Source organism: Quercus suber, unplaced genomic scaffold (assembly GCF_002906115.3).
Source record: "Quercus suber isolate HL8 unplaced genomic scaffold, Cork oak 2.0 scaffold_51, whole genome shotgun sequence".
NCBI classification, from domain to species: domain Eukaryota; kingdom Viridiplantae; phylum Streptophyta; class Magnoliopsida; order Fagales; family Fagaceae; genus Quercus; species Quercus suber.
The window spans coordinates 455,184-480,325 of record NW_027069516.1 but is presented as its reverse complement, the minus strand read 5'-3'; the positions used below and the strand labels follow the sequence as shown (position 1 = coordinate 480,325).

The 25,142-nt window shown below is 33.3% G+C and overlaps 2 protein-coding genes across 6 annotated transcripts; one reads left to right on the top strand and one right to left on the bottom strand.

The window, feature by feature from the left end:
- Window positions 1–571: 571 nt before the first annotated feature.
- On the top strand, window positions 572–14,727 carry LOC112030697 (histidine kinase 5). 5 transcript variants are annotated; one of them, XM_065771916.1, is made up of 14 exons: window positions 572–788; window positions 922–1,076; window positions 3,998–4,903; window positions 6,122–6,178; window positions 6,429–6,656; window positions 6,884–6,977; window positions 7,077–7,283; window positions 9,393–9,523; window positions 10,057–10,106; window positions 10,309–10,664; window positions 10,827–10,930; window positions 11,993–12,799; window positions 13,663–13,839; window positions 14,434–14,727. In XM_065771916.1, exons 3-14 carry the CDS (start codon window positions 4,184–4,186, stop codon window positions 14,554–14,556), a joined length of 3,054 nt encoding a protein of 1,017 aa, XP_065627988.1. In that variant the 5' UTR covers window positions 572–788; window positions 922–1,076; window positions 3,998–4,183; the 3' UTR covers window positions 14,557–14,727. The 5 variants fall into 5 exon arrangements, with proteins under 5 accessions (XP_065627988.1, XP_023919129.1, XP_065627986.1 ...); XM_024063361.2 differs by having other exon boundaries at window positions 919–1,076; XM_065771914.1 differs by lacking the exon at window positions 572–788 and having other exon boundaries at window positions 802–1,076.
- Window positions 14,728–15,592: 865 nt separating this feature from the next.
- Window positions 15,593–23,805, bottom strand: LOC112030676 (glutamate receptor 2.3). The gene is made up of 5 exons (XM_024063341.2): window positions 23,544–23,805; window positions 18,771–20,107; window positions 18,142–18,454; window positions 16,301–16,707; window positions 15,593–16,189 (listed from the first exon to the last, which is right to left on the bottom strand). Exons 1-5 carry the CDS (start codon window positions 23,803–23,805, stop codon window positions 15,671–15,673), a joined length of 2,838 nt encoding a protein of 945 aa, XP_023919109.2. The 3' UTR covers window positions 15,593–15,670.
- Between the last annotated feature and the right edge of the window lie 1,337 nt (window positions 23,806–25,142).

Below are 25,142 nucleotides of genomic sequence, written 5' to 3'. Positions count from 1 at the left end.
ACGCCATAACCTAACCTTCTTTTTTTCTTTCTTCCCTCCATTGCATTGAAATGTTGAAGTCTTTTTCCAAAAGGTCAATTTCATTAATGAGGATTTAGAAAACCAAAATTTAAACCAATTTTTGAATAATTACTTGAGGTTGATCTTAATTGAGGGTCCGGACCTCAAGAACATATTAACCACTAATTGAAGTTAACCAAATAAATTACTATATATAAGCTTATAGGGCTAGTAAACAATGTTATCTTATTATATAAAAGTTGAAAGATTCTTCGCCTCTGCTTCCTTCAAGTATAGCCTGTCTAATAAATAACACATGCATGCACAATAAGAAATAAACGAGTAAACCATGAGAGACTATATATATATATATATATACATATAATTACAATTAACAATTACCACTTGACATGTCAATGTCAAACTCAAACACTCACATAGCGCGTCCCAATCACGCGCCGTTCACCTAGGAAATGGCGGGGGAACATAAAAAACTGTCTCCCCCATTTAAAAAAGCCATACCCTTTACCATTTCTCCATCATATGTGGCCCATTTTTGTGATACGTTGAATCATTGTAGAGAGAGAGAGAGAGAGAGAGAGAATAGAGAGCATAAATACTAAGATGATTTGTGTGATCTAAAAGTCTCTGTGCCTGCAGAGGTAGAGAGAGCTCTGAATTAATGTAACTTCAAAAAAAACAAACAAACATAAAGAGAGAGAGAGAGAGAGAGAGATGTAATAAACAATTTGGTATCAAAGGGAAGTTGAAAGAATTGTCTAATATAGGTGAGCTGCAAATGCACATGGGTTCTTGGTTTACTCTTCTCTCCCACATTTCTTTTTTTGTTTTCGGTTTTTCTTCTCTCCCACATGCTCTCCTCTCTCTCTAATAAACTTTCACTTTCTCTCTTCTCAGTAGTTAGCAATCCCATTCTTTTTTCAATCCCATTTTGGAAGCCTGGTTGACTGTACAGTTACAGAGATTCCTCAGATCTACAGTGAATGCCCATTAGCTCTTCCAAGCCTCGATACTCCATTCTTCTTCTTTGGTTCAATCACAAACAAGAAAAAAAGGTTAGCTTATTGAACTTCTAATGCTTTGAGCTTAATTGTAAATTTTGATACGTGTTTGCTTTTTTTCCGAATGCACGGTTTCATTGGTTTTCGGCTTTTTTTTTTTGTTAATGGATCTCAGTTTCATTCTCTTGAATTCAATTTCCATCTTACTGTTTCTGTAGAATGTTATATCATTATCATCCAAGATTTTTGTTTTTAATTGGCACAATTTGTTTTTTTGTTTAATTTTCCAGTTTAAACATAGAACGGGGTTTGGTTGTTCTGTTTTGTTGTCTATAATGGATACTAGAATCCATTTTGGTTGAATACGATTGTTTTGGTTTTGTTTTGAAAATGACAGAATTATTTTTTTTATTTTTTTATTTTTTGTTTTCTCAAAAAGTCCTTGAGAGTTTGCTAAGCATACTTTTTTGCCAGTTCATTTCTTCTGTTGAATATTGGATACTTTATGGCTATCTTATGAGAAAGTTTAACTTTTCCTTGAAAATGAGGAATCTGGAAAAATTGTTATTCTGCCAATTTCTTTATCTTCTTCAACATTCATTAATTTTTAACAGAAATTTGAAAAATAAAGAACTTCTCTGCATTTTCGTTGATTGGTTTTACATGTAACCAATCTATCAAATTTCGTTACCTGAAATACTTTGAGATTAATTCAAAGGTGAAGTAGTACAGCTAAACGGAATTACTTCTATGCAATGCCTTTGACATTGCCAACCAATCTTCTGGAATTTCTTTTCATTTTTCTTTATTTTAACTTTTAGGAGCCTACTTTATGTGTTTTTAGAGCTTAGGTTATGTATGATATTGTGTCCCTTTTCAGGCCTTGGGATGTACTAGCCACAATTGCTTGATACCTTAAATGGACTAATCACAAACAATGAGCCTCCCTGTAACTGGTCTTTATGCACCCATGTAATTCTCTCACAATTCAAATCCACAAAATCCTTAGTGTCCTTTGCCAGGATCGGGTACCAGAGGAAGAGCAGGAAAATAATGCAAATTTTCTGACTCTATCCCCTCAGTTTCTTACTTTTAGTTCTTAATTTGCTGCCTTTATCTGAAAGTTCCAAACTTGTATCTTTTTCATTAAAAAAAAAGAAAAGGATGGAAGAAAGAAAAGTTGATTTTTTAATTCAAGGCGCTTGAATTTTAGGTAAGAAAGTGAAGTATCTGAAGCAAAAGAATTTTTTAGCAAAATTAGATTTTGAATATGGTCGGACTTGTCATATATATACCAATGGCATATAGAGAGAATGAATTATAGTTATCTCTTTCTAATTTCTTATTTAACTTATGTAGTTATCTTGACTTTTATTTGTTCCAAAAATTAAGCCAATTATTGTCGCCAACTCAGTCATTTTTCCATTAACTTCTGTAATTTAGTTTGAAACAAAACTGCAGTTTGCCTTCAGCATTGGATTTTCTCCAAGTGTTCTCTAAGGCTATCTTCTGGTTGTGAAGTGCTGCTCAAGATATATTTTGAGATAGTTGATGCATATTCTGAATCACTGAACAATTGTGTGGTAGCATCAGGATGTTCATCTATGTTTTAGTCACATGAATTGGTAATTTTAAGTAATTTTCATGGTTCCTGAGATGGAGAGTGATCATTTTGAAGAAATGGATATTGAAGGCCTGTCTTCGATGTGGCCTGAAGATATTGGAACTGATTCTGGAAAGCAATTCAATGTAGAAAAGCCTAAAGGGGATCAAGATATGTTGGAGGAAGTTACAATAGTGGAGGAGCCAACAATTGTTGACTTCAAGCGTCTTTTAGAGCTAACAAATTATACTGACAAGGGCTCTTCTCAGTTGGCCTATCTTGTAAAACACTGGGAATATAAGCAGGCAAATGCTGTGCGCCTTCTCAGAGAAGAACTCGACATCCTAAGCAAACAAAGGGAGGAAGCTGAGCTAAGAAAATTGGAGATATTGGAGGAGCACCAGTTTGAGGAAGAAAGATATGGCTGTGACAAACGTTCAATTTCTATACTGGATGAAATTTATGATATATGGCCAGATGTTCCTAGGAGAAAAAATGATGTTGTTGTCCAAAATAAGAGAGTTGAAGTCGAGGCTGAGTATGATACTGTTGTATACTGGAAACAGCGCGCCATGCATTTAGAGAAATTGTTGGAGGCAAGCATTCAGAGAGAGCAAATACTCAAGGAGAAGCTACAAGAAAGCATACAGAGTCTTGAAAGGCAGTCCTCACCAGTGGAAGAATTGTCGCAGATTTTGAAACGAGCAGATAATTTCTTACATTTTGTACTTCAGAATGCACCCGTTGTTATTGGCCATCAGGTAATTTTGACATAGATAATGTAAATACTCTGTTTATGACTATTTTTCAAGATACCTAAGCTTGTTGTACCTTCATACTCCTTTGTGATTGCTTTCATAGGATTTTATCTCTCCAACTGCTGAAATAGTAGATATACATTGTTGTGGCTAAAATCAGTCCTTAGTGTCCTTTGCCAGGATCGGGTACCAGAGGAAGAGCAGGAAAATAATGCAAATTTTCTGACTCTATCCCCTCAGTTTCTTACTTTTAGTTCTTAATTTGCTGCCTTTATTTGAAAGTTTCAAACTTGTATCTTTTACATTAAAAAAAAAAAGGATGGAAGAAAGAAAAGTTGATTTTTTACTTCAAGGCGCTTGAATTTTAGGTAAGAAAGTGAAGTATCTGAAGCAAAAGAATTTTTTAGCAAAATTAGATTTTGAATATGGTCGGACTTGTCATATATATACCAATGGCATATAGAGAGAATGAATTATAGTTCTCTTTCTAATTTCTTATTTAACTTATGTAGTTATCTTGACTTTTATTTGTTCCAAAAATTAAGCCAATTATTGTCGCCAACTCAGTCATTTTTCCATTAACTTCTGTAATTTAGTTTGAAACAAAACTGCAGTTTGCCTTCAGCATTGGATTTTCTCCTAGTGTTCTCTAAGGCTATCTTCTGGTTGTGAAGTGCTGGTCAAGATATATTTTGAGATAGTTGATGCATATTCTGAATCACTAAACAATTGTGTGGCAGCATCAGGATGTTCATCTATGTTTTAGTCACATGAATTGGATGTAATTTTAAGTAATTTTCATGGTTCCTGAGATGGAGAGTGATCATTTTGAAGAAATGGATATCGAAGGCCTGTCTTCGATGTGGCCTGAAGATATTGGAACTGATTCTGGAAAGCAATTCAATGTAGAAAAGCCTAAAGGGGATCAAGATATGTTGGAGGAAGTTACAATAGTGGAGGAGCCAACAATTGTTGACTTCAAGCGTCTTTTAGAGCTAACAAATTATACTGACAAGGGCTCTTCTCAGTTGGCCTATCTTGTAAAACACTGGGAATATAAGCAGGCAAATGCTGTGCGCCTTCTCAGAGAAGAACTCGACATCCTAAGCAAACAAAGGGAGGAAGCTGAGCTAAGAAAATTGGAGATATTGGAGGAGCACCAGTTTGAGGAAGAAAGATATGGCTGTGACAAACGTTCAATTTCTATACTGGATGAAATTTATGATATATGGCCAGATGTTCCTAGGAGAAAAAATGATGTTGTTGTCCAAAATAAGAGAGTTGAAGTCGAGGCTGAGTATGATACTGTTGTATACTGGAAACAGCGCGCCATGCATTTAGAGAAATTGTTGGAGGCAAGCATTCAGAGAGAGCAAATACTCAAGGAGAAGCTACAAGAAAGCATACAGAGTCTTGAAAGGCAGTCCTCACCAGTGGAAGAATTGTCGCAGATTTTGAAACGAGCAGATAATTTCTTACATTTTGTACTTCAGAATGCACCCGTGGTTATTGGCCATCAGGTAATTTTGACATAGATAATGTAAATACTCTGTTTATGACTATTTTTCAAGATACCTAAGCTTGTTGTACCTTCATACTCCTTTGTGATTGCTTTCATAGGATTTTATCTCTCCAACTGCTGAAATAGTAGATATACATTGTTGTGGCTAAAATCAGAAGCTTCTACTCCAGCAGATTGCAAAAATCAAGTAGAAAATGTTAATTGAGTTGAAAAGTTAAGATAGTTTGTTCTGGAACAGTATTATCCAGTCCTTAGAAATTTAGCTTTCCGATGACAGACACGCAGATACTTTCTTATTAGAAAAAAAAAAAAGAGCAAGACACACATCAGATATTTTGTTGCCATCTTATCCCTTTTTTAACTTTTCCTTCTAAGGGGAACAAGAGGGAACCTCATTAAAACATTTAACAGCAAAAGATACTCAAATATGTTAATTACTGGTAAAATGCTATGACAAAACCATCATGCTAAGGTCTTATTTGGGGTCAACTGAATCCTTTATAGTCTTTGTACCCTATATAGGGCTGTGCCTTTGTCATCTGGTTAAACAGTCTGTTTCTCAAAGACTCTAAACACTTTCTTTTTATGTTGCTTCAATACCTCCCAATTTAAACCATATTACTAATAGATTACAGGTATACTTCTATACTCCATAGATGTATTCATTACCCTATAAGAGATTTAAGGAGTGGAACTTCTGTAAGATTGACTGATTGAGGGAAACAAGCATTTTGATTCTGAATTGTTAGAATAATGGTTAAGTGATTAAATTCATCATTTTCTAACAACTTAAAATTTTGGGACAAAGCACACATGTGGAGGAGGGGAGCGGGGGGGTGTTAGAATAATGGTTTAATGATTAAATTCACCATATCGTAACACGTTAAGCTTTTGGGAGACTCGGTAATTAATCATGAATAAAATCCTTCATTGACTTGTGTGTGACAGTGCCAGTGCAGATGGAAATTTTACTTCAGCCTTCAGAAAGTTGCAGTTGTTGAACAATGAATTTTCACTTGGTCATATTACAATTATGAATTTACAATAAATAACTTTTCCTGCTCTAACTCATAGCTGTGTAACTTGTCATTTTAAAAAAAAAAACTTATTCAAAATATCTGTGTATGTAAGTCATTTTATGCGTTTATTTCCACTGCAATGGTTTTCTTTCCATCTTTTGGCATTAATGAAATGATTCTTTGATAATTTCTTTCAGGATAAAGAGTTGCGCTATCGCTTTATCTATAATCACTTTCCAAGTTTGCATGAGGAGGTAATTATATGCCACTGAAGTTCTTGTTCAAGGTTTGATGAGATTGATGTATAGTTTTGTTCATTTTTGCAAGTTGTCCCTTTATTTAAATTTTGGCCTGAAACCTAAGAACATATAGTTCCTTTTTGAGTAGAGTTTGTTCCTTATTATAATTTCTCTTGCTTCCCTGACGTATCCTTTTGGTTTGTAAAATGCCAATTATGTATTCTTGTTTTTTTTTTTTTTTTTGGTCCCCTTAATTTTTTCCCAGGACATTATAGGAAGAACAGATGTTGAAATCTTTACTGGATCTGGTGTTAAAGAATCTCAAGAGTTCAAAAGAGAAGTATTGGAAAAAGGGTTACCAGCAAAGAGGGAAATTACATTTGAGACAGAATTATTTGGAGCAAAGACATTTCTGATATACGTAGAACCTGTCTTTAGCAAGGCAGGGGAGACAATTGGTATAAACTATATGGGAATGGATGTAACTGATCAGGTAATTTCATTCTGCTTTTAGTGGCCACACTTGGATGAGCACTTTACTTATTTGTTGATTTGGTGAAAGTTAGTTAAAGTAGAATTCTACTTATAACAATTAGGGCTTTAAAAAGCTGCATATAAACAAATACACAAAAAAGCTAAAAGAAAAAGCTTCAGTGGCATACAGACACATCTGTTAACATATATACATAATGCTTTTTTATGTTCCTGACTGCACAATAGGTGAGAAAACGAGAGAGGATGGCAAGGATTAGAGAGGAGATAGCAGTACAAAAGGCCAAGGAATCAGAACTGAACAAAACAATTCATATAACAGGTTACTTGGTGAAATCAATGAAGTTTTGAATTTTAACTCATGTGGTTCTAGAGCTGCAAAGGTTATTCTGATTTTACTCTTTTTTTGTACCCTTTGCAGAGGAGACAATGCGTGCAAAGCAAATGCTAGCTACAATGTCTCATGAGATAAGATCTCCTCTAACTGGAGTGGTTAGCATGGCTGAGATTCTTTCCACATCAAAACTTGATCGAGAGCAACGACAACTGTTGGGTGTCATGATATCTTCTGGAGATTTGGTCCTTCAACTTATAAATGACATCCTTGACCTTTCCAAGGTTGAGTCAGGTTTGAAATTCATCTCTGATCTCCTTTATTTTGGTGCTTCCCATTGAAATAGATGCTGTAAAATGGCACCATCATCATGCGATATGGCTAGTTTCATAGTGGAAAGATCATACATTTTATTATTATTATTATTATTTTACATTTGCATTATATTCCAAAAGGATTAGCCAAGTTGTAATTAGGATTCATGTAATTACTTACATAGCCCAAATTGACTTGTACATGCTCTATGTGGGATTTAACACCCGCTTGTACAACACACACTCATCAAATCCAATCCACACAATCCACGGTATCACAAGCCCTTTATGCAAGGATTACCGAATGCAAGAAATGTGTTCTGGATAGTGAATTAATTACTAACAAATAAGGGTATGCTAAAAGAGATCTGTTCAAACTGCATTGCAGATCCAAAATTCCTTTTAAATAGATCTGTTTAAAGGAATGAGAAGGGTGGACGAAAGTAATAACAATATACAACATCACAATGACTAATTAAGTAGAGTAAATATAAATTCACTATCACATAATCGAAATAGGAATCTAACAATGAGTGATGTAACCAATACAAGATTAATAGCATCATATCCTGTGTATTTGGCTCCATAGGCAGGTGTAGAGTCCCATGTACTGGTCCTATGGGAGAGGGTCATGTAGAACATCCACACAACCACCACCTGTATATCCTTCACAACATTACATAAAAGAACAATATATTTGCACTACGGCCCACGTTAGCCCCATGGATCATGTCACCGTAATCATTCACTGTGTATAATTAAGCAAGAATATTATTTGCTAAGAGTCTTTTAGCTAAATTGGTACTTTCTTATGTATAAAGTGCTTGGAAGGTTAAAGAAGAAAGTGTTCGAATTACAAAATTAGCATCACGTTATAATTATTTCTCTAAAAAAAAAAAGCAAGAATATTTTATTCGAGATAAAGAACGACAAATTTAGTTCACTACACAATGCACATGGATGTTTCAAAGGGTGTATACCAAACGTAATTGATATAAAAAAAAAATAAAAAGTCCTAATTAAACTTAATAAATCTAATCCCTAAAGGAATCTTTGTTAGGTCACTTTAACCAGGCTATAATCTAATCAAATTGGAAGTTCTGTATTTACTTAATTCGTTTATGAACAATTCAATTTCATGGGTTAACGGTCAGCGCACATAAATCCTCAAATTGTCTATAAAATCCTAACCCTAAAATTCTAATTAAATAATTTAAAAATATTATTCTCATCGACTTGGGGATTTAAATCATTGTTAGGGGTCTAATAACATGTTTGGGCAGTCAATTTGAAGAATTTATACCCGAAATTTAAAAATCCCTAAATTAAGCTAAAAACCTAACCCTAACGAAGAAATTTCTCATATTCCAACCAAAACATCTAGAATTAGTGAAATCGACACCAATGAATTATATAAAATGGCCTGAACTACATACTAGGGGAGGTTCAATTCAGTCAAAAATCAAGAGAGCCCAGATGGGTCATGATCAAGCAAAAACCCCAAACTTTCCGATGATATTTGGCTGGAATCCAGTGATGGCTCGCTGTCCCAAGTTTGGGCAGGAATGGTTTTAGGCACCGAACTCGAAAGAAAAATAAAAAATGTAATCTTGATTTTGAGTGATTTTTGGTTCTCTGATGAGTCTCTGTCGTTTTCTAGAGTTTTGGGAGGTAATATAGGTTCAATCGTTTAAGGACGCGTAAGTTTATAATTTTTTTTTCCCCTTTTAATTTATTATATTTATATATTTATATTTTGGTTTTACACCAACCTTCACCTTTCTCTCTCGATATATACATTATATATAAAATGTATATATGTGAAGATTGTACATAAAAAGGCACACACATAGGGTCAGAGAGACTGAGAAACTCACATACTTGTGCATTCTATGCGTAGGAGTTCTATTTTCTGTAACTGATGGAAGATTCTCCTATACTATACTACCATTGCCACTTTTGTCGTTGATGGTAGGATTAGTGAGACAATTTTCTTCAAATTGTTTGCTGTCTATTTTTTTTCACACTCAACTTTGCCCTCTTCATGCTAATTTTTCTTTAACTACTTATTTTTTTCCCTTTCCTTTAGGTGTTATGAAGTTGGAAGCTACAAAATTTAGGCCTAGACAGGTAGTGAAGCATGTGCTTCAGACTGCTGCAGCATCATTACAGAAAATTTTGACCTTGGAAGGACATGTTGCAGATGATGTTCCTGTAGAGGTGAGAATTTAGATGAACTTGCCTGCCTCTTTGCCCGAGAGTTTCAAATAATTTTTATTGTTACTTTTTTCCAGAAACTATAGATTTCCTGTAATGCAATGTTGTCACTAAACTATATTACTAATCAGATGCACATGCTTTTTTCCCCCTCTATTCTTACTGAAGATTAGAAAAAGAAAATGTCATAGAAGTGAGTACCCCAACACTGACTGGCACTTTACATGTCATTGTCTGAACTCATTCATTATGCAGGGAATCAAAATTCCAAAGAAGCTAGGTGACTGAAAGTTAGAAACAAGATAATCAATTATTTTGAATTACATTCACAGCATGTGTCTCCAAAAAATTTAATTAGGGCCATTGAATTTGTCAAAAGGAATGACTTGAGAAAGTAAGATATTTAAAGAATATTATGATAAAAAATCGTAGCTTTTGTATGTCATACCACCGTAAATGGTGAGATACACTGTTTATTTTAACAGTATTAATATTTCTTTTGCAAGTTATTTTAAGCATTATATGTTGATTCTCAGGTTATTGGGGATGTTCTAAGGATTCGACAAATTCTCACAAACTTAATCAGGTACTAAACTTCATAGGAGGGATGTTTATTCGTCAAGGATTTCTTAGATGTTGTAGCTATATTATATGAAATAAAAGGTGTCTTGCATCGAGCTTTGAGCTTGGAATATATTTTCCCAGACCCCATTTTTAATCATGTTTGTATTATGATCAACAGCTTATCTGGCTGTACCTTTAAATACATTAGTTTTTGCTTGTTGCAGCAATGCTATCAAGTTTACTCATGAAGGAAAAGTTGGGATAAATCTTTATGTGGTACCAGATCCATCTTCTAGAAAAGGAGAAGGATGTAATCAAAACTCAACTGCAGATGATCCAACTGTTTCAGAAAATAGACCAAAAGAAAAGAAAAACTTGCCAACATTTCAAAGTAGGTTTGATTGGAAAGGTACTCATGATCGAAGACATGGTGAAGGTCATCATCCATTAAATGAAGAACCTGGAACCCCAGTTAAGAGTAAGGACTCAGTGGATGGAGATAATGAGAAGCAATCTCATTCTCCTGAAATGACAGTGTGGATACGCTGTGATGTATATGACACAGGAATTGGAATACCAGGTAATGCACCTCTCTGTTGATAAAATGAAGCAGAGAATCAAGAATTTGTAATTATATATTTTTTTTGGAGCTGTTTCTTTTATGATCTATCTCTTCCTTACATCTTGTAGTTGATTCCTGTTATTGGGAGTAGTAACTACATTTTTCATTATCATATAACAGAAAAAGCTTTACCTACACTTTTCAAGAAGTACATGCAAGTAAGTGCGGATCATGCTCGAAAGTATGGTGGGACTGGATTAGGACTAGCAATCTGCAAACAATTGGTAAATTTTTCCTCCCATCAGTAATTCTATTTATTAGAACTTCCACCCCCCCTTACACCACCACCCCCACCCCACCCCCCGCCCCTAAAAAAAAAAAAAAAACTAGTCTCTGGGACAGTACAGGGATGTTGACATCTGAAGCATTTGTGCTTCACTTGTGACTATAACATTTAAAAAAAAAATCTATACGTATATTATTCTATATAATCTATTTATCAGTATATCATGTTATTGAATTATTTTTCAAGCATGTAGCCCTTGTCAAATTTTCTTCTCAATACAAGTTTTATTCTGAGAAGAATCGAATCAGAAAAAAAGTTTGAATAGTAGAATAGATAGTTTATACATGAGCCATGCTAAATCTTAAAGATCACTCAAACATGCATCTGTATTATGGTGGTAGTGTAAAAGGTATTAGAGGTCAAGATTAAGTTCCTTTTCAAAAAAAGGAATTTTTTTAGATATCTTTCAGCAAGTGACAATTTATTGTTCATTTTTTATCAAGACAAAATTTCTTGTTCATTATTGTGCAACTCAATCTTGTATCTTAGGTTTTTGGTTCAATTGCATAGTATGAAGGTCAAATATGCTGTGGTGAATTTATGAGTATTGCTCTAAAATACACAAAAGACATGACTGACTGAATGATGCTCTCAAAATTGCTGAGAGATCCCAAGGTGCAGAACCTCTCAATTAAAAAAAAAAAAAAATGAAGGATTTAAAGGGACAATTAGTTATGGATAGTGGACTGTGTACAGTAAGAATAGCATGCTAATGGTTGGTAAACATGGAATTATCCAGGTCGAAGGCTCATGTTTTGCAACCCTTCCAAATGCATTTCACTGTGTGGCAACCAAAATTTTAGTATTTTAAAATTTTATTCTAAGAGCATGTTTATGTTAATGCTAGAAAAAGCATTTACTTGGAAAGATCAATGTGTCTGATATTCAAGTTTCATTCCTTTTTCTGTGGTGCAAAATTTTCCAGTATTTTACTGTTTTGAAACAATTTGATTTCTTAATGAAACACCATTTTCCTAACCATTTCAAGTATTTGAAATAGGTTGAGCTGATGGGAGGTTGTCTCACTGTGTCTAGCCAAGAACACCGTGGGTCTACATTTACATTTGTATTACCTTACAAGGTTTCAACCACATCTGATGATTCTGATGATCCTGATGAGCTCTCTGATATGGCTGATCATGATGCGATGACTGATGATTCAACTGAGAGCTTTTTCCAATTTCAGCCTCGCACTTTAGGTTCACTATTCTCTTCGAATGGGTCCAGCAGGACCCAAAAGTTTCTACCACATAGTATGGGGTATCCTAGGCCAAATAAACTCAATGGGTTCTCAGAGAATTCTTATGCATTTCCCTCCATTAATGTTGGATCAAAAGAGCCATCTTCAGTTGAGGATGCCTGTTCAATGGTTGATGATGCAGAGACACTATGTGAACCAGAGAGTTCATCCAGCCATACCTCAGACCCTGGTAATAGACATGCAGTTTGTAGAGACAAACATACTCAAGGTGACATAAGCAATCAATTCCAAAATCCTATTACAAATTCCACTGATCACACTGAAGTAAGCAGAGAAGTGGCTGTAGAGGTAAAGACAAGAGAACCTCAAGGAACATGTCAGAGGCAGGAGAAGTCTGACACAAGTTCCCGGTGCATTTCTAGTAGCAGTAGGGAAGCACCCAAATCAACATTAAAACCTAAGATCCTCCTTGTTGAGGATAACAAGACCATTGTAATGGTGACACAGTCAATGATGAAGCATTTAGGCCACAGCATAGATATTGTGAATAATGGAGTTGAAGCAGTGCGTGCAGTTCAACGTCATACTTACGATCTCATTCTGATGGTAATTTCTAGAATGCCAAATTTTATGTTTTGTCGCTGTTGCTTTTAGTTGACTTGGTGTCATTCATGTTTTGGGAAACAGAGATCATGCACACACACTCTTTTTCAAATATGATCTATGGCACTAACAATTGCTTGCTTTCCCTATTTATCCTGATTCTAGAAATTAATCCTTAGTATGGGATCAAATGGAATGGTTGTAATGACTATCTGCCTTGTTGACAACAAAATGAGTATATTTTTCCTTCAAGGCTTTCAATTCTATAACTCTGACTCCAAAAGGTACATTGTGAACCATAAACATTTGAATGGGAAGGTCCATATCCCAGTATGACAAGAATCAAGTGATATTTTTAAATAAAGGCCAAGTGCAGTGATCTTGCAAAATGCCCTAGTTACAACCTATTTTAGAATCTACTGAAACCTGCACCTCTCTGTATCTAATTTTAACCTTGGCATAGTATTATAGCACAAATGATGGAACTTCCAAAGCTATTTCTAAATCACATGGGATAGATTTCTTTGTTTATTTTGTGAGTTCCTCAAAGCAGCCATGAGCTTTTTTCAGGCTATGCTAGAAGAGAGGGGCTTTTTCTAGAAGACCCATATTTGCTGTTATACCATAGAAGGGACAGCTAAGTATCCTCTCAAACATAGACAACACAGCTCATCAATCAGAGCTTGAGAATAATCTTGAGTTCATCATTCTGTTTTTATTTTATTTCTATAGATTACCTTCTGGAGTCAGGAACAAAGAAAAAAGTGCAGGAAAACTGAAAATTAGTTTGCTCAAGACCTTGTTATTTTGTACTAAGCAAATTATTTTTTTAGTTTTGGTAATTGTATACCATATGAATTGTGCAGGATGTCTGCATGCCAGTTATGGATGGCCTTAAAGCTACGAGAATAATTCGTTCCTTTGAGGAAACTGGCAATTGGGATGCTGCAGTCGCAGCTGGAATTGAACAAGCTGTGCCTTCAGATTCATTACAAAATGGTTTGGGTTCTATGCCATCTGCAAAGAGGATGCCCATCATAGCGGTGAGTCCCTCTAATCTTATTCACCCACAAAATTGATGCTATATTATTTTATCATCTCTAGGTCTTCTCATCTTTGCATATATATATATATATATATAAATATTTGTGTAACTATATTACCTATATATTTTTTCAATAACAGATTTACTTACATGGACTTGTATACTAGTTGAGGATGTTATCCTCTTTGCCTCTGCTCTATAGTGGCATAGATCAGCTAGATTGATCAACTTTAGGGTTTAATTCGATGATGTTCCTAATTAAAAATTAATCTGTTGCAGTAAAGCAATTTCAATATGTGACCCTTTCTATGCAGTCATAATTGTATGACAACTGACAAATTAACATTTTGAGGTTTGACAGATAGCTTGACTTCTCAATTCTCACAATGATTATCTTCTCTTTGTTGATCTCCACTTTTTGCAACTTTAAATATAGAGGTTTAATTCTATTTATGATAATTATTAATAACAATCATCATCAGTGTTATCATAATTTATATTATACATACATATATGTGCATGCCTGCACGTTTGTGTGTGCGCCAGTTTACAATGATCTATCCACTAACTAAACAAGGCGGTACAAATGCAGATGACAGCAAATGCATTGGCAGAGAGTGCAGATGAGTGTTTGGCAAACGGTATGGACTCATTTGTGTCAAAGCCAGTAAATTTACAAAGATTAAAAGAATGTCTTGAAAAATATTTACCATGATGTCTCCTGTAAATTTATGCTTGTGTATAAAAATGACAGCGTGCTAGGAAAGTTTTGTAATCAATATATCGTGTTCTTCTCAGCCATTAGCACCTCTATTTAGAAGTTGTATAGATATACGTATTTTTCTTTCTTTGATCTCCGTCCAAGAGCATCTAACATTGTCTTCTAAGGATTGGAGTCATCTGTGAATTTTTACTAGGAGTTAAAAAGTGAAAGCCAATGCAGAAAAGTGTTTTGTGAAATCTTATGGCATGAAAGATGCTCGGTATTCTTGACAGTAAAAGGTATTTCTATTATACTCTCATTACTAATACCCAGACCAGATCAGACTCCTTGTAATTACAGACAAATAGACTTAACTCAAATATTTAAGTGACATTCAAATGTCCTATAAGGAGGCATTCTGATATCAACACCATGAAGCAAAACGCCATCACGTTATAAGGGACCTTAAATTCACGTCATTATCTACATGGGTAGTTAATTTTTACCATTAAGTTTATAAGGGACCACCTATTAATTTCTTATAATTAGGGTTATAAAATGAATCAAGCTTAGCTCAAGTTTGACTCATCAAGATGCTCCAATGAGCTGTTTCATTAAAAAATCAAACTTGAGCAAAAATTTGAAGCTCAATTATTTAACGAACCATGTTGAACAAATCCTAGCTTGCTTTGATATGTTTGTAACACTAATATCTTGTCATTTGAATAAAAAATTTGAGAACAAGATGTACTTTTGCTTAAATTTTTGTTAAAGTTATTACTATTAAGGTGTAAAATAATTCACTAGTAGATCCAGAGTTCGTTTGGTGGCCAATACACATTAACAAATGTCAAAACATAAGTTTCATAAGTAAAAATTGAATTAAGCTTTTAAATCGAGTTACTTAATCAACAGAACAAGGCACAACAAGCTCTAGCTTAGCAAATTTATAAATGAATGTACGATAATGTTGACTATTTTACTATCAAATAAGACAGAAAATGCATAGTAATAGTTTTCATGAGCTATTTCTAAAGTTATTGTTCCGTCTAGATTTGGGCAACTAATTAATTAGCTCGATAGCTGGTTCTAATTGAGATGCTAGACCATTTGGATTGAAATCTCCTTATTCTCCAGGAGACGTTCCTAAAGTTCCCAAGCAAGCAAAGGGGGTTTCAGGGTCGGTAGTATAGCTTGAAGGACTTTGCAGGTACTTGGTGTTTGACGAGGCTTCACTTGCGCTTATAACATGATCACTATCAATATGACTTTTTTCTTGCAGTTCTCTCTTTCTAAAAATATGGAAACTGAGGTTTTTTTTGTCAAAGATTCTTAAGGTGTCATGAATTCTTCTCCATATCGAGCCTTCTGAATGATTGGGGATCCAGATTTGTTCCCTTTCCTTGTAAAGAAACATAGACAAGGAAATTATGAGAGCTGATAAGGAAGCAACCCCGGCAATGAGAAATAGGCCCCAAAAGCTAGCTAGGCTAAGACTCTCAGAAGAAACCTTGTTTTTGGAGTCTATACAATTGTTTTGTTTCCCTAGCCATGCATTCTCGATATTTTTCATTTTCTCTCCTTCTGTCACCTTTAAAACTGCCCTTGACACATCGGATACTAGAGGGGAACCTACTGGAAAGACCTGCAAGTCATTAAAAAAAATGAGAAACTATACACTTACTTAAGTGCACACATACACGAGAGAGAGAGAGAGAGAGAGAGAGAGAGAGAGAGAGAGAGAGAGAGAGCTTACAAAGCCAAATCCATCAATGTTGTATATTGATTCAACCATGGTATACTTGGAGCAATATTGTCCTAAAAAAAGCTTCATGTAAGGAATTTCAAAAATAGCACCAGCTATACCACCATTTGCACTTCCTTTTGACAATAGTATATCACATTCTTCAGCAGTATCATATACCTTAAGTTTGGTTTCATCAAAATTCATTTTCTTTAAAATTGGCAAAATAAAAGATCCTCCTTGGTAGCCGACATACTCCCCATTTTTAATAAGTTGATTGATATCAGTAACAGTTGGTTGTAACTGTTGAACGGTTAAGAGTGATGTCAAACTTGCAGTGTAACTTTGAGTGAGTATGAGCACTACAAAAACCCATATAATCATTACAAACCTTGCCAAGTTGCTTACCACTATTTCCCCTGTAATTTAAATCAAAAGGATTTTTTTAAAAACGAACCTAATTGCATCATAAATAACAAAGCAATTAATGTTTAAGATATGTAACTCTAAATATAATATCACTTTTTTGACTCATAATAATGGAGAGTAATGAATCTTTAGTAATAACAAGGACAAAAGTTTTTCTCCAGTTTTCTCCAAATTTAAGTTTTGAGAGTCCGTTTGGAAATTATTTATTTTTGGTAACTTATTTGTATAATGTGAAACAAAAAGGTAAAAACTAGTTTATTTTTAAAAAGTAGTGAGAGGCCTACAAGCAATACACAAAATAAGCATTAAGTTAGCTTAAAATCAAATGTCAAACACACACGAGTTAAGAGAGACTGACTTAAATGACCATACACTGTACACATGTACTTTTGTAGTTAATTTAATAAATTATTTACACATGTCACAAGATTATAAATAATTTATGTAATTAAATGTAAACGTGAATACTCATTCGAATCTCGAAGTAAGTTAGAGGAACCTTTCTCCTAGTTTTGGGGAAAATTCTATCTGTACTATATAGGTCACAAATGGTGAACTCCAGTCCGTGAATCAAAGAGCTGCCTTAATCCTATTAAGAGTGTTAGTGTATGAAGAGTATTACGAAAGCATAGTCGACTAGTACTTATAATTAAATAAGGAAAAGCTAATTATACACCTGCTATTTTGCACTTTGTACATCCTTAGAAATTTTGTTTTTAAAAAAACATAAATCCTGGTAAAATTGTGAACGGTGAAATCTTGTTTTGAAAAAACAAAATACAAGATTTCACATTTTTATTGAAATCTTGTTTTGGTAATGTATGTATAGTAAATGTGTAATACTAAATGTACGTTTGGTACACTAAATGTAGATTATATTAAGAATAGTAATCTTTATTACTAGGAATAGAAAACATTGTAATGGAATAGCTATTACTATTCATAATTTTGGATGTTACATATGGAAAGCTTGTAAATTATGATGTATAAAGAAACTTTATATTTTTAGAAATATATTAATTTTAAAATTTATTATATGCATTAAGGAATAACTATTACATCAATTTTAAAGAGGAGTAGCTATTCTTCAATTTAAAGAATAATTATTCCAATGTAATAATTAAGTCATGTAATAAAAATGCAAACAAATGACTGAATTGCTATTATACATGAATAACTTTTCCATTACAAGAACTATTACAGCATACCAAACGTACTCTTAGTGTATAATAATCATTATCCAAAGTGATGGCATAGCTTGTTGCGTGTGTGTAAGATAGAAGACAAGACTATAAATAAGTCCTGAGAGCACTAGGACTAAGTTATACATTTATTTTTGTGTATTGTTACGGTGGTGATTGTTTTTGTGAAATAAGATTCTAGAGGTATGTATGATGAGACAACTGTGAAGGGTTGGAACTTACGTTGTGCAAAAACCATGGTTGAGAAAGAGTACCACAAGCTTGTTCCAATTTGATGTGCTGGAGGCCCACGGAAATCATCATTTATTCGGTGTTCAAGAACCCAAACTACAAAGCCAATGAACACAAAGAAACACCCACTTGTTATCCAAAGGTCTCTACTTAAAGGCTTCAGGAAAATCCATGCATTTCTAGTCCCATTGTCCACGATTGGCACTACCAATGATACTCCAGATTCAGTGTATGGCAATGTAAAGTCGACAAAGTTAGATCTGTTTGCTGTAATTGTTATATCTCCTACCACAGCATCGAAATTCTGTCCAAGTAAAATGTTACGTAGATCATTTTCATTATTATGAATGCTTTGGTTAGATAGAGAACGTGAAAATTGAAATCAGGGGGGGACAAAAGAAAGAAAGAAAGAAAGAAAGAAAGAAAGAAATCTATATAGGAGGTTGTTGTATATTATGCATAACATGGAAAACACACTCCCTTTTTTGGTTACAATGTAGGAGAATTTTCAATTTAATATCTTATTGAATAGTATACGCAATTAAGCATTCCTATAAATAGTTAAATACCAAATGTATTCTTAGTTGTTAAAAATTGGTAAGATGAAGGGTTTTACTGACCTTGAGGTAAACTTGGTAGACCAAATCATTATAACTCCCAGCGCTTCCACCACTTGAATTTGCAAAGGGAATGAACTCATAGCTAACAGAATATGGTAATGTTTTCATGACAGCGTTGAAGACGTCTATGCAGTAGCCTGTTACTTGTGTTCTGTTGCAACTAGGATCATATGTCACCTTAACAAATTCAGTAAAACCATTCTTCATTGGAACTCCTATTTTCAACTTTTTCCCATTTGTTGGAATCTCCCAACCTTTTGGAACAGAACTTGAATCACCTGGCCATATAACAGGTCCTACATTTTCCTTGGAAGAAAAATATGCGCTTGTGTTCCCAGAATTCAATTTCCTTGAGAGTCCATTTTCTGGAGTCCAAAATGCAACCAATCTTTCACCATTACCATTCACATTAATTACCTTAAAAGTTGAATATTGTGATTGCCCGTTAACAAAATTGAAATCACCTGCTAGGCCTTTAAATTTGATACCCATTAATGCTTCATGAAGTTTTGGACCATTTTGAGAGATCCCAATAGCTTCAAGTTCAGTCAAGTTGCTTGAAGCATTTGTCTTCTGAAAGTAAAAATTTGTAGTCCCAGCCTTCTCGACTGCCATGGCTAGTGCTGAAGCAGCATCGTATGCCCATAGTCCTATAACAGTCAGTTCAGCATTTGAAATGACTTGATTGTTTTCTTGGAACTTCCTTTCCCATCGAATTGTAAAATTTTCAAGTTCTTTTGTTTCTTGAAAGTAAGTTTTTACGCCCAAAACCCCGTGCATTGAGTCAAGGACTGATCGTTTTAATGAACATAGAGAGTCGGTTATCCCATTGGTTGTTATCCAAACATAACCTTCACTCATCATTCCAATCTCTCTTGCTCTGTTGAAAAGCCGATAACCGAGCTTGGTTGACATGTGCACTATGAAGACTCTAGTTTGCATTGTCATCAACTTGTAAAGTTCTTCACCAATTTCGTCATCTGTGGCTAATGGTGAAATGACACTCCGATAGGGGACATGAGCATCAACATTTTGCAAGGCATCAACCAAGAAGGGTATGATACCTTTCCCGTATGCATTGTCAGCATAGATTGGCACGACCTCTCTCCATCTATAAGTTTGAACAATTGCACTTATAGCATTCACTTGAGATGAATCATTTTGAGTGACTTGAAAAAAGTATGAACTCCCATGTGAAGAAAGAGAAGGGCTTGTTGCTGAGAATGATATAATGGGCACCCGAGCTTTATCACCGAGATCAATCACAAAGTTGGCTTGCATCGAGTTTTGTGGCCCTATGATAGCTTGCACTTCTATATTTTTAATGAGGTCTAGAGCTGTGTTCCAAAAACAAAGAGAAATTGATTTATTATCCATTTACATGTACACTCAAAATTATTACAAGCTTAAAAAATGAAGGTAAAATTTAGTAATAAACAATGTAAAGTTTTAGCAATTAAATTGTAAAATGAAGGTAAAATTTAGTATTAAACAATGGAAAGTTTTAGCAATTAAAATGAGATAATATGATTAACGTGACCTTCTAAAACATTATAAATTGTATGATGATTTTTTTAGTCGTGTTGAGTCTGTTGACTCCAATATCATACAAAGCAATAGGTCAATCAAAGACGTATATAAACAATTAAGAGAAACTCCAAACATGAGAATACTATACGTATAGTACGTACTACTATTGTTAATATATACTCGGATTATGATAAATGATATCAACACATTATGAATCTCGTGAACGACGACACGGAAGTACAACGCACACTCATACCACAATTGATTTAACCATTGTGTCGATTGTCAACTTACTCATTTTTTATTATTATAGAATTTTTAAGTTTTAAATATGAAACCCTCCGTTAAATATATTTAAAAAATATTGAATAAGAAGAAAAGGATAATATATTGTATGATTTTGATTTTTGTAGTCTTGTGTTGACTCCAACAATATCATACAAAGTACTAGGTCAATTCAAGACATATAAACAACTTCATTTTGATGGAAAATTTTGTGTGAAGATAGTTTTTTATTTTATTATTTTTAAATATGATTATTTATTTTTAGAGATTCGTTTCCAGTAAATATTTTTTTAAAAAAAAAAACTTTTTCTCACATCAAGCTATATATGGAAAATTAGGAGATAGTTTTCTAACTCATTTAAAGTTGTTGCCAAACATAAAAAATGATGTAATTTTATAAATAATGCTTTTTGAAAAATAACTCATTTTCTAAATATCACAATATTAAAACAAACAGAAATAGAAACTCCAAACATGAGTATATTATTAATATTGTAAATGTATACTCGGATTATGACCAATGATAGCGACACTATGAATTTTGTGAACGATGTCACTAGAGCACAACGCACACTCATGAACACAATTGGTTTAACCATAGCGTCAATGATCAACTTACTCATTTTTTTTTTTAATATGTTAAACCCTTCATTAAATACATTTAAGACTAGTGTTTTAATAAGTACAAAATGATAATATATTTACTAAAAAAAAATCTTGAAGGGTGGTGGCAATTACAGTAAGAGTGCTCATATCATTGCTTGTATAATAGAAAATGACCACATTTTAACCAACCGAATTCAAAATTTACCCATATCAAGTTATGCAAAATTGAGTAAAAATACGCAGTTGTTATAATAATTATATAAATTTACATTGATATTATTCATTTTGCATTTAGTTTTTTATTCTTACTTTACCTATCACAATAATGAAAGAAGCGAGTGGATAGTGGTTGTTATGTGTGAAGAAGGAAAGAAAAAAAAAAAGAAGAAATTTTGATTAAATGTGGAGTAAAATAGAAAATTTGATGTGTGTTTTGAAAAATGGGTATATAAAATAGAAAAAAAAAGTTTTTTATACTAAAATAGACATGAATTTTTGCACAAGCTATTGCAAATGCTCTAAGTTATAATTTTCTAGGTGGATCAAGTAGTCAATTTTCTTAAATAAAATAAAAAGCGAAATTTTAGTTGATTTTATAGGTTTTATTGCAAATTATTGAAAAATCCAACAAAGAAAAAAAAAAAAAAACTGATGTGGATAAACTTTAATCATATCCTCTATGATCATTCCCTAACATAAAGAATACAAGAAAGAAAATAAAAGGAAAAGAAATTAATTGAGAGAAAATTAGGATTAAGATCAGGTCCAACACATAAGGTATTGCACCAAATTTAATAGCTCTCAATGACTAAGATTAACAGTAGAAAAAAACAACTTTTAATCTCAACCATGGAAAAAAAAAGTGAGAAATTTTTTTTAAAAAAATGAGAGTGGTAAAAACAAATATGTAAGTAGGGATGTGAGTAATTGCACTGGGTACAATACCTTAGATATTTCACCCAATCTAATTCGAACTAGTGTACTTTAGTTCTAATTTGGGACTTGTATAATTTGACTATTTTTTTCTATTTTTTCTTCTATATATTATTAATTTTGGAATAAAAATAAAAATAATTATTTTCAGATTTTTTTAAATTTTGGTAAGTGATAATATTAAAGCTAATGACATTGAACTGAATTAGACGGATATACCAAATTTGAAACATATTGATTTAAAAATCTGAAATGAAAAAAAAAAACTTGAAAGACTAAATTGAAAACAAGTTAGCGATTGTAGGTATAATTTGTAATTTAACCTAAAATTAACCATGGAAAGAAAATAGCTATAAAGGCTTTGATCTTCTTCTTCTCTCCCATTCTTTTTTTTTTTTTTTTGAGAAACTGAAAGGCTATGATTTTAATTGTGAACTCTTCATGCTACATCTAATTTATGTTTTGAAAAATTGAATTCAAATTCCAAGGAAACATAATAAAAATGGTATAATTAAAAAAAAAAAAAAAGAGAGAAGAAAAATAGCAGAAGCAAGTAGCGCTCCCGCGCGATTTTGTTTTATCTTTTTAAAATTCAGCAACATGCAACTGAAATGATTTTTATTTTATTTATTCTTTAACAAGTCTACACGTACAAAGGAGAGTGAATAAGATTATAACAAAACACACCATCAGCTCCTCTCAAAAGGCACTGTAACAATGGTAAGTGTATTAAAGTTTGGCTGTGAAGCTTATATTTTATTTTATTTTTTGAATAAGAGAAGGAGATGGGTGTCACAATATATATTTGTCCAACTTGTCCCTATCTCATTTAGTTTTTAACTTCTCTCCCTAGATAATTCTTTCTTTTTTATATCATTTGATTCTAAGTCCATTATAAAACTGAATTGTACTGTTGTAAGTAATATAATAATTATTTTTTTAATTGTTGTCACAGCCAGGAGGTCATAGCGTAGTTGACACCAAGTCAATATTCAGGTCGACTTCAATATCATACTTTCAAGTAGTACTTCTTCATAAAAGAAAAAAAAAAGATAGTATTTCTATTGTAGTAGGATTCTATGCCTTTCGTTATGAGTTTGTGGTGAATAAGTCTTAAGGATTTATATTATATTCATAAACATTAATCCCATTAATCCATAGCTATATACCATTGCATAGGGTTAACCAGTTAATCTTATAAAAATAAAAGTTATACACACCTTACACACATAATACTTTTGCACAAAAATCATGTCTTAAAGTAACCTGAAAATCTCAACTTCAAATCACGATTTTTGTTTAAAAAAGTGTGCGTACCCTGTATGTAACAATCATTTCCCGAGAAAAAAATATATTAAAGACTGAGTAAAGAGGCCAAAAAGAAAAAAGGAAACTAAATCTATGAGAGAGAGAGAGAACCTGCAGCAGCTGCTCCAACAACATCACTTTTGGAGTCCCTGGAGTTAAGAACCAGCCTAGTTCTGTAGTGAGGATTGGAGGCATAGAAGTCTGAAAGGGCCATGTTTATGCAACTGAACCCCATCTTCCCATTCCATGTATCCAAGTCAAGAATGACACCCACGTTAACTTGGATTGTCGACGTGTTTTGTGCCATGGCCATGCTATTTCTTTCAGAAAGAATAATGAAGATGAAAAGAGAAAAAGCAATTCTGGTACGCATCTTCATGATTTTGTTTGAATATCTTCGTTGCTTTAAGATGCATGGTCATCTTAAGTCAGAAGTAGTCTTATTTATAGGGCATTGTACTTAGGAATATATATAGCATAAGAAAGGAGATTTTTTGTTTGATGAAAGTGTGAAAAGGAGACTTTGATGAGCAACGAATAATAGATTAATATCATATTCAAACTAATATTGCTGCGATGACAATGGTTATCGAGAAACTTCACTAAAAAATAATTCAAGTTGCAACCTAACAACACTAGTTGACGTTTTGGTCTTTACGATCGATATGGCTTCAGATTTTATTCGAGCAACATTACGTGGGGTTCCACACATTTGTGCAATATAATATAGAAGAAAATATCAAATGAGCATCCCAAGATTCATATTTAAGAAAGTCAGCTTAATATTATGTTAGGGAACCGTACGTCAATAATCTTAGAAAATGACCTAAAATTGATGTAATGGCTTTACAAACATCTGGACAATGGTTTTGTGGTAACAAAACATAGAAACGCTTTAATACAGAACCAAAGAAAAAAAAATTGTGCAATATTAGTAGCTCGGTATGTACTTATTGAAAAAGCCCAAATTAATACATCGTTAAAATTTAGCTTATTGCAGTGGTTTATGTGATACTAAAGGTTAGAAAATGTTGCATGTGTTACATGCATATACTTGATCATTATATGTGTGTTGGATGTTGCTGTTGAACCACATTAACTACATCAAATCTTCGAGGAGTCTTGGAATAGTCAAGAGGTCGGTTTGCAAGTGATGTATCACCTTGTGCAGCTAGCAAATAAGTTAGAAGCCCCTACATGAGAGCTAGGAAGCACGGACATGCGTGCACCACGATGATATAAGTAATTTCTAAAAAATTATAACATAAAACGGTTGGTATGATATTAATATAATATGGGTATAATACGGATACAATACGAATACTAATGCATCTTAAATGAAATGTCTATACTTTCTAGGTTGAGAGCCTGCAGTTGCTAGAAAGTGTATATAGTTTAACTACATGTGCTTGATGTCATGTGCGAGTTTGGGGTTACCCTTGGAGTTTTTTTACTCTGTAGAGTTTTCACTCCTTGATGGTGAACATATTTTGTCTTTTTGTGCTTATTTTTGGCTTATTGTGTGCTGTTTTTTTTTAATGTATTTATCCATGCAAACATTGTGATATAAAATTGACTAATTAACTACCCGTATTGAATTGCGAATCAATTCATTAAAATTAGTGGTTAAGCCAATTGGCTAAACCAAGTAGGACTATTAACGTAATTTTAAATTTGCATACTAATATTATTTTACTTTAAAAAGGAGTA

Coding starts and splice junctions, on each gene's coding strand:
- LOC112030697 (XM_065771916.1), top strand. CDS start 4,184: ATGGTTCCTGAGATGGAGAGTGATCATTTTGAAGAAATGGATATCGAA. Junction 6,179..6,428: donor TTCCAAGTTTGCATGAGGAG/GTAATTATATGC, acceptor ATTTTTTCCCAG/GACATTATAGGAAGAACAGA. Junction 6,657..6,883: donor GAATGGATGTAACTGATCAG/GTAATTTCATTC, acceptor ACTGCACAATAG/GTGAGAAAACGAGAGAGGAT.
- LOC112030676 (XM_024063341.2), bottom strand. CDS start 23,805: ATGCGTACCAGAATTGCTTTTTCTCTTTTCATCTTCATTATTCTTTCT. Junction 18,455..18,770: donor TCTACCAAGTTTACCTCAAG/GTCAGTAAAACC, acceptor TTACTTGGACAG/AATTTCGATGCTGTGGTAGG. Junction 16,190..16,300: donor ACATTGATGGATTTGGCTTT/GTAAGCTCTCTC, acceptor AATGACTTGCAG/GTCTTTCCAGTAGGTTCCCC.